Source organism: Heptranchias perlo, chromosome 1 (assembly GCF_035084215.1).
Source record: "Heptranchias perlo isolate sHepPer1 chromosome 1, sHepPer1.hap1, whole genome shotgun sequence".
Taxonomy (NCBI): Eukaryota; Metazoa; Chordata; class Chondrichthyes; order Hexanchiformes; family Hexanchidae; genus Heptranchias; species Heptranchias perlo.
This window is the reverse complement of record NC_090325.1, coordinates 193,768,382-193,786,983: the sequence shown is the minus strand read 5'-3', so window position 1 is coordinate 193,786,983 and position 18,602 is coordinate 193,768,382. Positions and strand designations below refer to the sequence as shown.

Genomic DNA, 18,602 nt, shown 5'->3' with positions numbered 1-18,602 from the left:
TCTTTGATTCACTTGGTTTCTGTTGATTCAAAGGCTGTGTAGATGTTATGAAGTAATACAGTAAATATGATTCAAATAATCAATTGCTGTGCAGATTATGTAGTTCCTGAGGGCTCCCAACTTCTGATTTAATCTTAGGAACATAGGAACAGGAGGAGGCCGTACAGCCCCTCGAGCCTGTTCCGCCATTCAATTAGATCATGGCTGATCTATATCTTAACTCCATCTACCTGCCTTGGTTCCGTAACTCTTAATACCCTTACCCTAACAAAAATCGATCAATCTCAGTTTTGAAATTTTCAATTGACCCCCAGCCTCAACAGCTTTTTGTGAAGAGAAACTTGTATCACTCCAGCAGTGTGGCTGCAGGTGAACTCTATCTGCCACTTCTCAGCAAGTTCAATGGAAACTGTGAAGCTATTGAGAGGCGAGGCTAAATTCCCAAACTGCAGTGTCGATCGTGTCCTCTCCTGGGCGATTTGACAGAGGAAACACTAATTAATGCCTGATCTTGCGTAAGGCTCGGAACAAGCTGGTCAACAATGACTGAAGAAGAAACCACAACCTTCAAATGCTAATAATCATAACTTTTTATTTGTGACTTTCAACATAAGCAACCAAATAGTGTACTATTTTTAGAACGAGTGTCCAGGATAATTAACTGCATGAAGATCAGTCTGAAAAATGGGTGCTAGTTCATTGTTGCCAGAACACCACCAGCTGCCTCCTGTCCAAAAGTAAAGATTAATTAACTGGTACAGTCAGGAAAGGGTCTAAGTAAACAGATGAAGAGAAGATATTAGTTTGTACTGATATCCAGTTGTGAAAGAGAGAAAAGGTGCATTACTATGGTCAGCCCAGCAGTGACAATATATTTTTTAATTCATTCATGGGATGTGGGCGCCGCTGGCAAGGCCAGCATTTATTGCCCATCCCTAATTGCCCTTGAGATGGTGGTGGGTGAGCCGCCTTCTTGAACCGCTGCAGTCCGTGTGGTGAAGGTTCTCCCACAGTGCTGTTAGGTAGGGAGTTCCAGGATTTTGACCCAGCGATGATATCCAGTAAGTTGAGAGCATAGAAGGTGAGTGTAGCAAGGAAGAGCACACAACTGGGAGAAAAATTAACCCTCTTACAAACTAAATATCTATGCATACAACCTGCTTCAATAGCTAATTCTGGACGGTGAGTTTTAATTAGTAGAACTTGTTTCAAAGTAGATGGTTCCCATTTACTAAGAGCAGTCATTAATGACTGAAATATACGATTCTGCATGTTTTTACAGCAGATTTTCCTTGCTCACCGAGTCCTCTTATGATTTGCTGTATATTTTTACAAATCCCTTCCTCTGTGCCGTGCAAGAGATGCTTGTTGGCACTTCCTGGTTTTGATGTGATTTTTCTATCCGATGATTTTGTGTTGTGATTGTGTCCATTTTACCAACCTGGGCTTTTCATCTTCTGGAAAACTGGCCTTTAAAGCTGATCTTCATCCAATGAAAACTCTTTTTTAAAAAAAAATAATTTGCTCCCATCTCCAAAATGCTGGTGGATGAAAATTAAAATATAAGCTTTTAGAATGGGCAGGAAAGTGTAAACATCAAAGTTATTTTTTTTTTAAAAAGTGAATAGAAAGGAAATGGATAACTGGATGTGAATATTTTAATTTTTATATAAAAAATTGTAATTTAGGATTATTATGGTAATAAACTCTTTCAATGAGCATGTAACTGAGTCACAGAGACCAGAAAATGCCAGGTTAGTTTCCTGAGGATTACAGTGTTAACTGAGAGCAGCCCAAGTGTCAGTAGGAGGGCTACAATTAAGACTCCGCAAAAGGGGGGAAATCAGTCCAGGTTTCCACTCCTAATCAATGACCCCTGATAGAAAGTGTATGTGTAAGGATACAATCAGGTTAAGCTGTGATACCCTCCACAGTTGAATTGCCTGCTTAACACACAGCATAACCACTGAGGCACGACCATAACCCTAGGAGGAGGAGAGAAAACTTGGCACAAGTTTTAAAAACTGCAGGAGGGATTCCTGAAGATTGAGTAGCTTTATTACACTAATGTTTATTTCAGTATCACGATGTGCGAGCTGGTAACTGTCGAAAATGACCGAGGGAGATGGGGGTGTTTTCCCAAGTCCTTGGCAATCTTCATAGAATCATGCAGCACAGAAGGAGGCCATTCGGCCCAGCGTGCCTGTGCTGTCTCTTTGAAAGAGCTGTCCAATTAGTCCCACTCCCCCTGCTCTTTCCCCATTGCCCTGCAAATTTTTCTTTTCCAAATATATATCCAATTCCCTTTTGAAAGTCACTATTGAATCTGCTTCCACCACCCTTTCAGGCAGTGCATTCCAGATCATAACAACTCACTTTTTAAAAAAAAAGTCATCTCCCTCCTGGTTTGTTAAGGGTCAGACTTTTTTTTTAAAAATCTTGTTGCCTTGCGTCTTACTAATAGTGACCATCTCACCATCACACTGAATTAACTTTGCTGTGAGTTCTTCAGGGATTCTCCCGATTAGCCAGCATAACCCAAGTCCGGGGATTCTGCTGACCTTATCGCAGCCAATCAGGAAAACCCTCAAAGGAATTTCCTGGTGCTTGTATTGTCAATAGTTAACCCAGGACTGTTACCTGTATTATCACATTAATATTACCATAAATCTAGGGTTAAACATTCACTTGTAATCTACAGTCAAACACAAGGTAGTGCTGTGAATGTCAAAATGTATTTTATTTGTTTACAGTGCTGATATTTTTGTAGTAAAATTGCCATCTCCACATGCATAGTGAATGAATGATTATGATCAGCATACATTTTCTAGAGTTGTTTGATGTGACAAAGAAAGCCCAAACTAAATGTAAATTCTGGAGTGATTTGTGTTGGACAATGGATTAGAACTGTTCTGTTAGCTGTGACGTTCTTCTGTATCGCAAGAAAACCACTAAATGTAAGGTGGCATGCAGTGTGTTGGTCTGCTGCATTGTGCCATGGATTGGTTTGCATTGTACCCCAGTGTGCTGAAAGCCATATGGTTGGAAGATGCTGAACAGAGACCAGGCATTCCCTGCAGCCAGGTCACCCTTGATTGTCCTCTGCACCACCTAACATCCAGCAATAGAGATAGAGGGCTGAAAGAAGGGTGTTTTTTTTTACTAGGCTGGGAGAAGTAGATGGCGTAGGGAAACTTTGGGGAGAATTGACAATAATTGAAAGTTAAAAACTATGAAAAATGAGCTTTATATTCATCTTATAATAGTGAATCAACAGATTTGGCTGACAAAAAAATATCCGAATAACTTTCAGTACTGATGCGGTTACAAAATCATACTGGCATATGAACTAAATTATGTTTAAGAAGCCATTTTGCTCACAACTGTACAGCAGGATCTCACAGTAGGTCGGACCTGAATGATGCCACAGTACCCCCTATTAGTGTTGGTTGGATGTGTTCCTGGAGGTTTCATCACATGACTCTTCGTTACCATATTGGATGATTCATGACTGTCAGTCAAACAGCCTTTTATCCCCCATCTCCAATATTTTTACAACTAATAAATGAAAATAGTCAAAGAAAATGAAAAAAAAAACACAATTTTCTTTAACGCCTCTTATGATTTTTCTTCTGGGTTTTGCTCGCAGCAGCGTCCTGGAGATTAATCTTCAATTCCTGGGGACTCCAGGGCAAGCCTGGAGGGTTAGCAACCTCCTATTCAATTTATGCGACTGTTTAGAGTTTTTTTTAAAAGGCCCTCTCAGTAGAATCAAGAAGGCTGTGTATGTAAATTTTAGCTAATATCTGATTATTGTGCAACAGAAATCATGCAAGTCAACCACTTATAGATGAGTAGTACTAAGGCTATTTTTACTAACATGTTTTGCCAATTGCTGTTAAGGAATCATCAGCATTTTGTGCTGAAAATAATAACAAGTGTCGCTTGAAAGCTGTTTTTTAATTTCTAAAAGAATGTCTTTAAGAACATAAGAAATAGGAACAGGTGTAGGCCATACAGCTCCGCCATTCAATAAGATCATGGCTGATCTTTGGCCTCAACTCCACTTTCCCGCCCAATCCCCATATCCCGTGATTCCCTTAGAGTCCAAAAATCAATCTATCTCAGCCTTGAATATACTCAATGACTCAGCATCCACAGCCCTCTGGGGTAGGGAATTCTAAAGATTCACAACCCTCTGAATGAAGAAATTCCTCCTCATCTTAGCCGACCCCTTATCCTGAGACCATGCCCCCTAGTTCTAGACTCGCCAGCCAGGGGAACCAACTTCTCAGCATCTACCCTGTCAAGCCCCCTCAGAATCTTACATGTTTCAATGAGATCAAATCCCTTTCTTCTAAACTCCAGAGTATAGGCCCATCCTACTTAATCTCTCCTCATAGGACAACCCTCTCATCCCAGGAATCAATCTACTGAACCTTCATTGCACCACCTCCAAGGCAAGAATATCCTTCTTTAGGTAAGGAGACCAAAACTGTACGCAGTACTCCAGATGTGGTCTCACCAAAGCCCTGCACAATTGTAGCAAGACTTCCTTACTCTTGTACTCCAACCTCCTTGCAATAAAGGCCAACATGTCATTTGCCTTCCTAATTGCTTGCTGTATCTGCATGCTAACTTTCCATGTTTCTTGTACGAAGACACCCAGATCTCTCTGAACACCAACATTTAAAAGTTTCTCACCATTTAAAAAAATATTCTGCTTTTCTATTCTTCCCACCAAAGTGAATAACCTCACATTTCCCCACATTATACTCCATCTGCCACCTTCTTGCCCGCTCACTTAACCTGTCTATATCCCTTTGCTGATTCTTTGTGTCCTCCTCACAGCTTACTTTCCCACCTACCTTTGTATCGTCAGCAAACTTGGATACATTACACTCGGTCCTTTCATCTAAGTCATTAATATAGATTGTAAATAGAGAGCTCCATTGCAGGCCTAGCATCGACAAACTGTTAATCGTAATCATAGCCTACTCAATGAAAGCTCTCAACATTGCATTAGTCTCCAATTGGGAAACAAAACCAGAAAATATTTTTGTTTAAATATGATCATAGAAAGATTATGGTACCCTAGTGCTTATGACCCTAGGCTAGCAACCTGGTGGCCTTGAGTTCAAATCTTACTATGAGAAATTGTGAAACTGAATTCAATTAATCTGGTCATTGGTGGGCGAGCACAGAAAAAATGAAAGCTGCTAGATTGTCATAACAACTCAACTGGTTCACTAATGTCCTTCAGCGAAGGGAACCTGCCACTCCTATCTGGTCTGGCTACACGTGACTCCAGTCTCACAGTATGTGGCTATCTTTTTATGTCCTCAAGGCAACCAGGGATGGGCAATAAATGCCGCCCTGCCAGTGCAGCTCTCGTCCCAAATTACTGCAAAAAAGGGCATTATCTTGGAGAATAACTAATGTTTGGTGCCCTGGCCAGGCTGGTATGAATCGTTCTCTTTGGAAAAGGGGAAACAGGTGGCCTAATTAAAGTTTTCAAGATTACAAAGTGACTTGCAAAGTAGATGATGATAAATTGTTCACTATACATGGGGAACACAAAGTAGGAAGTTAAGAATAAAAAGGGAAATTGGGCAGAACTTTTTTAAACTAAGGGTATAAAAAGTCCATTGCAGCAGATGGTATAAATGGGTTCCAGAGGCAATGAGGTGTATTTTTTGTAGCGACTGGATTGAGGAATACGAGGTGCGCTTAAGATTGTAACATGAATATGTTATACATTCATACATGAACAACAGTGATTGGAATTTTTAATCCATGGTAGGAACTTTGGTAGGTAGGGTGAAGATCTATCAAAAAGGATGGGCTTGTCAGGTCTTAAATTAGGGCTTTTTCTGTTAAAGATTCTTGTGTCCTTAGGTCTGTACTGCAGTGCACATATCTGTTCCATCACCAAGACCGCCTACTTCCACCTCCATAACATTGCCCATCTCTGCCCCTGCCTCAGCTCATCTGCTGCTGAAACCCTCATCCGTGCCTTTTGTTACCTCAAGACTTGACTATTTCAATGCTCTCCTTGTTAACTGTATGATTTATATCAATTAGTTTTAATTGTATTCAGGTGGTGGGTATCAACTGGGGACTCTCGTGTATCCTTTTTATATGAGAGCTTAGCTAGGTTGTGTGGTGTGTGTGTAAGGGGAATCTCTGTGAATAAAGGCTTGGAAGCAACTAAAGACCAGGCTCTAGTATTCTATCCTTCACTACATGGCTATCCAATTTAACAATCCTGGCCAGTCTCCCATCTTCCACTCTCCGTAAACTTGAGCTCATCCAAAACTCCACTGCCTGTATCCTAACTCGTACCAAATCCCGTTCACCCATCACCTCTGTGCTCGCTGACCTATATCAGCTCCTGATCCAGGAACGCCTCGATTTTAAAATTCTCATCCTTGTTTTCAAATCCCTCCACGGCCTCACCCCTCCCTATCTCTGTAACCAACTCCAGCCCTACAACCCTCCGAGATCTCTGCGCTCCTCCAATTCTTGCATCTTGCGCAGCCCCGATTTTCATCGCTCCACCATTTGCGGCCGTGCCTTCAGCAGTCTAGGCCCTAAGCTCTGGAATTCCCTCCCTAAACCTCTCCACCTCTCTACCTCTCTCTGCTCCTTTAAGATGCTCCTTAAAACCTACCTCTTTGACCAAGCTTTTGGTCTCCTGTCCTAATATCTCCTTATGTGGTTTGGTGTCCAATTTTATTTGATTACACTCCTGTGAAGCGTCTTGGGACGTTTTACTACGTTAAAGGCATTGTATAAATGCAAGTTGTTGTTGTTGAGTGAGATGTAATTTGGGTGACATTTTTGGAGGGAACGGTTATACTACAAGTAGATATGATATGGAGATGCCGGTGATGGACTGGGGTTGACAAATGTAAAGAATCTTACAACACCAGGTTATAGTCCAACAGTTTTATTTGAAAATCACAAGCTTTCGGAGATTATCTCCTTCGTCAGGTGAGTGAGTGGGATTCCTTGAACATTTCGCATTTATAGTCAGAGAACAATACCTGGTGATTACAGATAATCTTTCCAACTGCCCATTGTCAAGGCAATCAAAGTGTTCATCTCTCTGTCTGAACACTTTGATTGCCTTGACAACGGGCAGTTGGAAAGATTATCTGTAATCACCAGGTATTGTTCTCTGACTATAAATGCGAAACGTTCAAGGAATCCCACTCACTCACCTGACGAAGGAAATAATCTCCGAAAGCTTGTGATTTTCAAATAAAACTGTTGGACTATAACCTGGTGTTAGAATCATAGAATCATAGAAGTTTACAACATGGAAACAGGCCCTTCGGCCCAACATGTCCATGTCACCCAGTTTATACCACTAAGCTAGTCCCAATTGCCTGCACTTGGCCCATGACCCTCTATACCCATCTTACCCATGCAACTGTCCAAATGCTTTTTAAAAGACAAAATTGTACCCGCCTCTACTACTGCCTCTGGCAGCTCGTTCCAGACACTCACCACCCTTTGAGTGAAAAAATTGCCCCTCTGGACCCTTTTGTATCTCTCCCCTCTCACCTTAAATCTATGTCCCCTCGTTATAGACTCCCCTACCTTTGGGAAAAGATTTTGACTATCTACCTTATCTATGCCCCTCATTATTTTATAGACTTCTATAAGATCACCCCTTAACCTCCTACTCTCCAGGGAAAAAAGTCCCAGTCTATCCAAACTCTCCCTATAAGTTGTAAGATTCTTTACATTTCCAAGTAGATAGGGATAGTAACCACATTCTTGTCTTAAAGATTCAATGTTGTAACTCTGAAGTTCTCCTTTAAAACTACTGCATTGCCATTCAGTGGTAGAATGTGTTTGGACAAATCTGTATTTCGGACCAAGGAAGATAGAGGATATAATCTGACACACCGATGCTTCGTTTTATCTCCAAAAGATTTACTGATAACAACTCTGCATGCTCATTTGTTGCAAACTCTTCCCGGGGTCTGCTTCTGTTTTATGTTTTATACAAGTCAGTCTTACTGTGGCACAACCTCCCGTCCGTTACGGGTGAAGGCGGTGCACTGAATGGTTTCGCTGAAGCTTGGGGCCAAAGCGTTTTCGGCTTCTTAACAGTTTTTGGTTGTGGGCTGTATTGGCGAGCGGAGGACATCGGCCGCGGCGATTCCAGCATTTTGAGGTCTCTGTTTCGGTCTGAAATATTTACACGTTGTAATAAATGTGATAAATACAGTATTGATAACAATATTCTTCAAAGTAACCCAAGATTTCTAAAGCATAAAGCATGCATACAGCCTGCTCCGAAAGCATTATCTCGTGGTAAGCGAGGGGAAACTCACTATTTTTTAAAATTTGTTTTTATTAAGCTTAAGGTTTTATTTTAGAGAAGGAAAGCTGTATTGGTGCTACCGTTATATCTGTGTGCGCTTGTTTTCTGATCACTAATTAGGTGATATACCCATCAGGAAAGACGCAACAGGATGGGGCTCTTTTCTCTAGAAAAGAGAAGGCTGAGGGGTGCCCTGAAAGAGGTCTTTTAAGATTATTGATAGGGTAGACGTAGAGAAGATGTTTCCACTTGTGGGGGAGACCAAAACTAGGGGCTATAAATATACGATAGTCACTAATAAATCCAACAGGGAATTCAGGAGAAACTTCTTTACTCAGAGAGTGATGAGAACGTGGAACTCACGACCACAAGGAGGTTGAGGCGAATAGCATAGATGCATTTAAGGGGAAGCTAGATAAACACATGAGGGAGAAAGGAATAGAAGGATATGCTGATAGGGTGAGATGAAGAGGGGAGGGGGGAGGCGCTTGTCGAGCATAAACACACCGCGGTATGGACCAGATGGACCAAATGGCCTGTTTCTGTGCTGTACATTCTATGTAATTCTTTGTAATCATAGAATCTTACAGCACTGAAGGAGGTCTTTTGGCTCATCGTGTCTTTGAAAGAGCTATCCAATTAGTCCCAATCCCCTGCCCTTTCCCCATAGCCCTGCAAATTTCCCTTCTTGCCTGATAGAGTTGAAAGGATCACCTATCACCATACGTTAGACCATTTCTTCCATTAATGACTTATGTTGACTTTTTTTTTAATCGTTCATGGGATGCGGGCGTCGCTGGCGAGGCCAGCATTTATTGCCCATCCCTAATTGCCCTTGAGAAGATGGTGGTGAGCCGCCTTCTCGAACCGCTGCAGTCCGTGTGGTGAAGGTTCTCCCACAGTGCTGTTAGGAAGGGAGTTCCAGGATTTTGACCCAGCGACGATGAAGGAACGGCGATATATTTCCAAGTCGGGATGGTGTGTGACTTGGAGGGGAACGTGCAGGTGGTGTTGTTCCCATGTGCCTGCTGCCCTTGTCCTTCTAGGTGGTAGAGGTCACGGGTTTGGGAGGTGCTGTCGAAGAAGCCTTGGCGAGTTGCTGGAGTGCATCCCGTGGACGGTACACACTGCAGCCACAGTGCGCCGGTGGTGAAGGGAGTGAATGTTTAGGGTGGTGGATGGGGTGGGCTGTCATGCCTTACTATAACCAGCCTTGGGTAACCCCTGTTTAGAGCCACTAATACATCAGAAAGAAAATATTGTTTGACCCTCTGCTTCATAATCTGCATACCTGGCTCCTTCTCAAAGATTGAGTCCAGTCTTTGACATTGTGACCTGTGAAATAGAAAATAAAAACCTTAGCGCTAATCATTAACCGTTAATATCATTCCATCCCTCGGTCCTTCTCATAATCCAGTAAAGCTTGGGTCTTTTAGAGGAAAATGTGCTTGTAAGGATGAATTTACTGCTTTTATTCCAAATTTAAGTGACAGTTATATATTTACAACACGTGCTTTTAAGTTTAATACAATGCAAGGTAACTCGTGGAGCTCAATGAAACTTCCCCAAATAGGACAATTTCTAAACAACACCATACTGGCAGGAGGGTCGGTAACCAGAGGACAAAGATTTAAGGTGATTGGCAAATGAACCGGGGCGGGGGGGGGAGACGAGGAGAATTTTTTTTACGCAGCGAGTTGTTACGATCTGGAATGCGCTGCCTGAAAGGGCGGTGGAAGCAGATTCAATAATAACTTTCAAAAGGGAATTGGATAAATAATAGAAAAGGAAAAATTTGAGGCTTATGGGGAAAGAGCAGAGGAGCGAGGCTAATTGGATAGCTCTTTCAAAGAGCCGGTACAGGCACGATGGGCCGAATGGCCTCCTTCTGCGCTGTATGATTCTATAAATATTGGATTCCAAAACCCTTGTCCTCCCATCACTTGCACTGACCCTCCGTGAAAAGGTTCGGCAAGTTCCCGCACAGTATGAAATTGTCTGTGATTTAGAGCTGTTAGCCAATCTGACTCGGAGAGGCTGTAATGCTAGGTTAAAAATAAATGTAAATATCATTCTGTTGTCATATGAGGGAAGGGGCTCTTCTGCAATTGTGATTAAGGCACGTTCGGAAGGGAATATACACTCCATGTAGCCTGTGTTACCATTACCTGACCTGGTACCACTCAGTGCAGTCTTGGGTACAAGGAGTAAAAGCACCTCTGCCTTGATCGGCATCAAATACTTCCACCATCAAAAAAATCATAAATTTTCAGCTTATGCCTGAAAAGCGAAACTGTACAATGTCCCAGATTGGCTAACAGCTCTAAATCACAGACAATTTCACTCTGTGCTTTCATGGCCATTGGAGACGGGGCTGGAACTTGCCGAACCTTTTCACGGAGGGTCAATGCAAGTGGTGGGAGGTCAAGGGTTTTGGAATCCAATATTTGTAGAATCATACAGCACAGAAGGAGGCCATTCGGCCCATCGTGCCTGTACCGGCTCTTTGATGTGTGCACACCATCCTGAATTTTGTGCAGCCATTTTCTTCAGCTGGAGGGTGAACAGAGTAGTGAAGTCACCTGTGCAGTAAGTGTAAGGATGTTTTTAAGTTCCAAGATTGTCTCTTTCCCTGGGTTGTCCATCAGGAGCCCAGACTGTTGACCACGGGGTAGCATCTTATACTTGGAAGACGATTAAGAAATGTGCTTAGTCCAGGTGTTCTATACATTGCGATAAATAGGAAGTGGTTTGGTACATTGGAATGAGTAGAGTCATAGAATCATAGAATAGTTAAAGCACAGACGGAGGCCATTCTGCCCATCGAGCCCGTGCTGGCTTTTTGTAAGAGCAATCCAGTTAGTCCCATTCCCCCGCTCTTTCCTCGTATCCGTGCAAATTATTTCCCTTCAAGTATTTATCCAAATCCTTTTTGGAAGCCACAATTGAATCTGCTTCCACCGCCCTTTCAGGCAGCGCATTCCAGATCATAACAACTCGCCGCGTAAAAAAGTTTTTCCTCATGTCGCCTTTGGTTCTTTTGCCAATCACCTTAAATCTATGTCCTCTGGTTCTCGACCCTTCCGCCAATGGGAACAGTTTCTCCTTATTTACTTTATCTAAATCCTTCATGATTTTGAACACTTCTATCAAATCTCCTCTCAACCTTCTTTACTCCGAGGAGAACAACCCCAGCTTCTCCAGTCTATGCACGCAACAGAAGGCCCTCATCCCTGGAACCATTCTAGTAAATCTTTTCTGTACCCTCTCTAAGGTCTTCACATCTTTCCTAAAGTGCGGTGCCCAGAATTTGACACAATACTCCATTTGTAGCCGAACCAATGTTTTATAAAGGTTCAACATAACTTCCTTGCTTTTGTACTCTATGCCTCTATTTATAAAGCCCAGGATCCCGTATGCTTTTTTAACCGCTTTCTCAACCTGTCCTGCCACCTTCAGAGATTTGTGCACATATACCCCCGGATCTCTCTGTTCTTGTACCCTCTTTAGAATTGTATCATTTAGTTTATTGCCTCTCCTCATTCTTCCTGCCAAAATGTATCACTTTGCACTTCTCTGCATTAAATTTAATCTGCCACATGTCTGCCAATTCCACCAGCTGTCTATGTCCTCTTGAAGTCTATCACTATCCTCCTCACTGTTTACTACACTTCCAAGTTATGTGTCATCTGCAAATTTTGAAATTGTGCCCTGCAAACCCAAATCCAAGTAATTAATATATATCAAAAAAAGCAGTGGTCCTAGTACCGACCCCTGGGGAACACCACTGTACACCCCACTCCAGTCCGAAAAACAACCGTTCACCACTACTCTCTGTTTCCTGTCACTTAGCCAATTTCATACCCATGCTGCCACTGCCCCTTTTATTCCATGGGCTTCAACTTTGCTGATAAGCCTTTTATGTGGCACTTTATCAAACGCCTTTTGAAAGTCCATATACACAACATCAACCTCATCAATCCTCTCTGTTACCTCATCAAAAAACTCAATCAAGTTAGTTAAACACGATTTGCCGTTAACAAATATGTGCTGGCTTTTCTTTATTAAGCCACACTTGACCAAGTGACTCTTAACTTTGTTCCAGATTATCGTTTCTAAAATCTTCCCCGCCACTGAGGTTAAACTGCAGTTGCCGGGTTTATCCTTACTTCCTTTTTTGAACAAGGGTGTAACATTTGTAATTCTCCATCCTCTGGCATCACCCCCGTATCTAAGAAGGATTGGAAGATTATGGCCAGCACCTCTGCAATTTCCACCCTTACTTCCCTCAGCATCCCATCCGGACCGGGTGACTTTAAGTGCAGTCAGCCTTTCTAGTGCCTCTTTTATCAATTTTTAGCCCATCCAGTAGCTCACCTACCTCTTTTTTTACTGTGACTTTGGCAGCATCTTCTTCCTTGGTAAGGACAGATGCAGAGCACTCATTTAGTACCTCAGCCATGCCCTCTGCCTCCATGAGTAGGTCTCCTTTTTGGTCCCTAATCAGCCCCACCCCTCCTCTTACTACCCGTTTACTGTTTACATGCCTATAGAAGACTTTTGGATTCCCTTTTATATCAGCTGCCAGTCTATTCTCATACTCTCTCTTTGCCCCTCTTATTTCCTTTTTCACTTCTCGTCTGTACTTTCTATATTCAGCCTGGTTCTCACTTGTATTATCAACCTGACATCTGTCATACACCCCCTTTTCTGCTTCATCTTACTCTCTTTTGTCATTCAGAGGGCTCTGGCTTTAGTTGCCCTACCTTTCCCCCTCTCGGGAATGTACCCAGACTGTACCTGAACCATCTCTTCTTTAAAGGCCGCCCATTGTTGAACTACAGTTTTGCCTGCCAATCTTTGATTCCAATTTACCTGAGCCAGATCCGTTCTCATCCCACTGAAGTTGGCCTTCCTCCAATTAAGTATTTGTACTCTAGATTGCTCAGTGTCCTTTTCCATAACCAATCTAAACCTTATGATACTATGATCACTGTTCCCTAAATGTTCCCCCACTGACACTTGCTCCACTTGACTCACCTCATTCCCCAGAACCAGATCCAGCAATGCCTCCTTCCCCACTGGACCAGAAACATACTGATCAAGAAAGTTCTCCTGAACACACTTGAGAAATTTCTTCCCCTCTTTGCCCTTTACACTATTACTATCCCAGTCTATATTAGGATAGTTGAAGTCCCCCATTATCACTACTCTACAGTTCTTGGAGTTCAGGGTTATTTGGAGTTGAATATGAAAAGACTTGCATTTATATAGCGACTTCAGGTGATCCCAAAGCATTTTACAACCAATGGAGTACTCTTGAAGTGTAGTCACTGAAACCGTAGCAGCCAATTTGCGCACAGCAAGGTCCCACAAACAGCAACGAGATAATGACCAGATAATCTGTTTTTTAGTGACGTTGGTTGAGGGATGAATATTGGCGGACGGAAATGGAAACATGCAGAAAACATTCTTTTTTTTTTGCGCGAGAAACTTATAAAAGTGCACGAAGAGGTCGGGATTGAAGGGTGATACTTGCCTGGCACGTCGTCTCTCACTTGCAGTTGGCGCTCGGAATATCGTAATTTCTGCATCTTCAGCCGGTTGACGTGAAGTGTAGCTTTCTTTGGAAGTGCTGGAGGCTGCACTGTCTGGACTACTCAGGTTCATGTTGGACAGTGCCAAACGAATCAAATCGAGGGCCATCTCTTTCTCTAAAATACGTGAAAGACGGGGGGGGGGGGGGGGGGGGGAGGGGAAACATAATTAGCAAAAGGTGAAGCTAGATGTGTCCATTTTAACTCAACTTTAACAACAGGCCTCCTGAAAATCCTCTCAGAAGAAAACTGAAAATGATAATCACATTTCTTAAACCAGATATGGAAGAGTGCAACAACTTGCGTTTATATAGTGCTCTTCCGCAAACGGCAATTGATACTAGCTCAATTGCTAAATTTAAATCGGAGATAGAAAGCTTTTGGGCAACCAAAGGTATTAAGGGATATGGGCCAAAGGCAGGTATATGGAGTTAGATCACAGATCAGCCATGATCTTATCAAATGGCGGAGCGGGCACGAGGGGCTGAATGGCCTACTCCTGTTCCTATGTTCATCCAAGTTCCCCTCCAAGTCACACACCATCCTGACTTGGACACATATCGCCGTTCCTTCATGGTCACTGGGTCAAAATCCTGGAACTCCCTACCTAACAGCGCTGTGGGAGCACCTTCACCACACTGACTACAGCGGTTCAAGGCGGTGGCTCACCACAGTCTTCTCAAAGGGCAACTAGGGACGGGTAATAAATGCAAGCCTTGCCAACGATGCCCATATCCCAAGAAATAATTTTTTAAAATACCCTCATTTTTTTTGACAATTTTGTAGAAAAGTCCATTTTATTACCCACGGAGACTCAAGTTGTTTCTCCATCCCTGGTGATGCCAATGCCATGGAGTGCCTGTCTGTCTGTCCTGGGGTCATTTGATAAAAAAATAGCAGGCATGGTGGCTGCAATTTCAGACTGCCCCAAGAGCTGAATGGCCTACTCCTGTTCCTATTTTCCTATTTTAGCTTAGTAAGACATCCCAACACGCTTCACACGAATGGAATCGGACAAAACTCGACACCGAGCCAAAGAAGCAGACATTAGGACAGGTGGCCAAGTGTTGGTCAAAGAGGTAGGTTTTAAGGAGCGTCTTAAAGGATGAGAGAGGTGGAGAGGTTTAGGGAGGGAATTCCAGAGCCTAGGGCCTGGGCAGCTGAAGGCACGGCCGCCAATGGTGGGGTGAAGGTCTGCTTTATCCTGGACGGTGTAGAACTTCTTGAGTTCAAACCTATGGACAGTGAGGTGCATCTGGCAATTGTTTATTTTATTTTGAAGAGCAGCGCCTGGAATTTTCACAGGGCAATTCTAAAGCTTTCGACCAATCTTCCACCAAAGTTGCAGCGGGAGGTCAGGAGAAAAAAACCTGCATTTATATAGTGCCTTTCACAACCTCAGGACGTCCCAAAGCGCTTTACAGCCAATTAAGTACTTTTGAAATGTAGGAAACGCAGCAGCCAATTTGCGCAAAGCAAGGTCCCACAAACAGCAATGCGATAACAACCAGATAATCTGTTTCAGTGATGTTGGTCGAGGGATAAATATTGGCCCAGGGGACCTCCCCTGCTCTTCTTTGAAATAATGTCATGGGAACTTTCACATCTACCTGAGAGAGCAAGATGGGGGCCTCTGTTTAACATCTCATCTGAGAAATGGCACTTTTGACAGTGCAGCACTCCCTCAGTATTGTGCTGGGAGCGTCAGCCTGGATTTTTGCGCTCAAGACTCTGGAGTGGGACTTGAACCCACGACCTTTCTGACTCAGAGGCGAGAGTGCTACCCACTGAACCACAGCTGACCCCCACCCAAGAAATTCTACCCTCAGTTGTCCAGTAGGTTGTTTATGCTGTGCAATAATCCAGGGCTGCATCACTAACCTTTCTGTCCTGTTGTGAGTAACCATTGCTGTACCATTTGCAATGAATCTGTCTGCAAGATCTGACACAGCAGCTCCAGGACCTGAGTGAAGGGCAGCACAGGTTTAATTAAACAGGAGAGTGGATCATTGTTTCACTAACCCGAACTGTGACGAGAACAAGGATACACATTTCACTTTACGCTCGCAAACTCTTCCTCCAAAAACTCTATGGCACTTTTTTTTTGGTGGGGATGGAGTGGGAATGTGGGCAACGATAATACAGTGCAGTGGATGGAGCATATCTACTTCCATCAAAGTGATCAAGGTTTGAGATGAGTTAAACGGCCAGGTCAGTTACGTGAAAATGTTTTTTTTTTTGTTTCCAACTTCTACATTTCTTTTTGTTTCTCCTCTCCCTCCTGACCCAAAATGATTTCTTTTCAAAATGCGCACGGTTGATTCTCTTGAGGCAATACCTAAACCTACAATCACATCATCTCCCGTCGGATTGTGAGGGTCACAGAATTTCTCAGGGCTTCTTTTGTTATTTTAAAAGTGAGCATGGAAAAAAAAACAGACAGTGGCGCAAAGCTCAGTATGTCAACAGGAAGCTCATCTGCCCCATTTGAGGGACGCTATTTTTCCCATAATATTACAGTCCTCAAGTAGATGCAGGAATGGTGTGGGATGAGGAGGACAATGGGTCGAGTTTAATACGTGCCTGGTGGGCACCAGGCAGTCCACTGTACATTGACAGTGCAGGTTAAACAAATGTTGGTACTCTGTTATCATAACAATAACAACTTGCAGAGGTAAGAAAGGAAGACTTGCATTGAGATAGCGCCTTTCACTACCTCAGGACGTCCCAAAGCGCTTTACAGCCAATGAAGTACAGTCAATGTTGTAATGTAAGGAAACATGGCAGCCAATTTGCACATAGCAATCTCCCACAAAGAGCAATGTGATAATGACCAGATAATCAGTTTTTAGTGATGTTGGTTGAGGAATAAACATTGGCCCAGGACACCGGGGAGAACTCCCCCTGCTCTTCTTCAAATAGTGTCATGGGATATTTTACATCCACCTGAGAGTTTAACATCTCATCTGAAAGGCATACTTGCTCTCGAGGCAGTACAAAGAAGGTTCACTCGGTTAATCCCGGGGATGAGGGGGCGGACATATGAGGAGAGGTTGAGTAGATTGGGACTCTACTCATTGGAGTTCAGAAGAATGAGAGGCGATCTTATTGAAACATATAAGATTGTGAAGGGGCTTGATCGGGTGGATGCGGTGAGGATGTTCCCAAGGATGGGTGAAACTAGAACTAGGGGGCGTAATCTTAGAATAAGGGGCTGCTCTTTCAAAACTGAGATGAGGAGAAACTTCTTCACTCAGAGGGTGGTAGGTCTGTGGAATTTGCTGCCCCAGGAAGCTGTGGAAGCGACATCATTAAATAAATTTAAAACAGAAATAGACAGTTTCCTAGAAGTAAAGGGAATTAGGGGTTTCGGGGAGCGGGCAGGAAATTGGACATGAATTTAGATTTGAGGTTAGGATCAGATCAGCCATGATCTTATTGAATGGCGGAGCAGGCTCGAGGGGCCGATTGGCCTACTCCTGCTCCAATTTCTTATGTTCTTACGACAGCAGTTCTGACAGTGCAGCACTCCCTCAGTACTGCACTGGGAGGGTCAGCCTGGATTGCACGGTCAAGTTTCAGGAGTGGGAACTTGAACCCACAACCATTCTGGCTCAGAGACAAGAATGCTACCCACTGAGCCACGGCTGACACGTGAAGAGTGATGATGACATTCTAGAGCTGTCAAAAACTCACCCCCCCCCCCACAAAGGCATTTATAAATCACAGAACAATACCTGGTGATCACAGATAGTCTTTCCAACTGCCCGCTGCCAAGGCAATCACAGTGTGCAGACAGAGAGGTGTTACCTACATGGCCACCGAATATACAAACAACCAAAAAAAGCAGGGAATAAGCGACGCCACAAATTCCGGGACTACTCACAAGAACTTCACGTTCAGCAGCTGTAAGGACGGGCCGAGCACATTCTGTGGATCCAGCACGTGAGCTCTGCCTAGAGGAACTCCGGGAAATGGGTCGTGTTGGAGTAGGGGTCAGTTGCCCTCTCTCAGCGGGATATTGGCAGCTCCATTTTGAATTCTCCTCCTTTTTTTAAAAAAAAAAGTTCAAATACAATCAGATTTTTACTTGGTCCAGAAACACGACACAGAGGGCTGTGCAGATACATTCTCTGTCAAGCAATACCAGAGTTTCAGGATATTATTGAAATGTTTAAATTTTCTACTACTTTACAGAATTGGCCCAGGACCAAATAAAGATTTTCCAATGTGCTATATTCCAAGCTGATAGACTTCTCCTTTTATTAGAGCCCTCTTCTGTGCTACGATTAGGAACACGGGAACAGGAGTAGGCCATTCAGCCCCTTGAGCCTGTTCCGCCATTGAATTAGATCATGGCCGATCTGTACCTCAACTCCATTTACCCGCCTTTGATACATATCAGGAACACGGGAACAGGAGTAGGCCATTCAGCCCCTTGAGCCTGTTCCGCCATTGAATTAGATCATGGCCGATCTGTACCTCAACTCCATTTACCCGCCTTTGATACATATCAGGAACACGGGAACAGGAGTAGGCCATTCAGCCCCTCCAGCCTGTTCCGCCATTCAGTGAGATCATGGTTGATCTGTATCCTAACTCCATCCGCCCACCTTGGCTCCATATCCCTTGTTACCCTTGGCTAACAAAAATCTACCAATCTC

General features: G+C 43.4%; 1 protein-coding gene across 2 annotated transcripts in view; it reads right to left on the bottom strand.

The window, feature by feature from the left end:
- Positions 1 to 7,930: 7,930 nt before the first annotated feature.
- The window catches only part of LOC137305596 (protein TBATA-like), a 28,562-nt gene continuing 17,890 nt past the window's right edge, over positions 7,931 to 18,602 (bottom strand). For both annotated transcript variants that reach the window (XM_067974491.1, XM_067974570.1), the window contains exons 6-10: positions 17,825 to 17,986; positions 15,820 to 15,901; positions 13,881 to 14,055; positions 9,633 to 9,676; positions 7,931 to 8,205 (exon numbers count right to left, since the gene is read on the bottom strand). In XM_067974491.1, the coding sequence (XP_067830592.1) occupies positions 8,009 to 8,205; positions 9,633 to 9,676; positions 13,881 to 14,055; positions 15,820 to 15,901; positions 17,825 to 17,986 (660 nt within the window). In that variant the 3' untranslated portion in view covers positions 7,931 to 8,008. The remainder of the gene's footprint in view (positions 8,206 to 9,632; positions 9,677 to 13,880; positions 14,056 to 15,819; positions 15,902 to 17,824; positions 17,987 to 18,602) is intronic.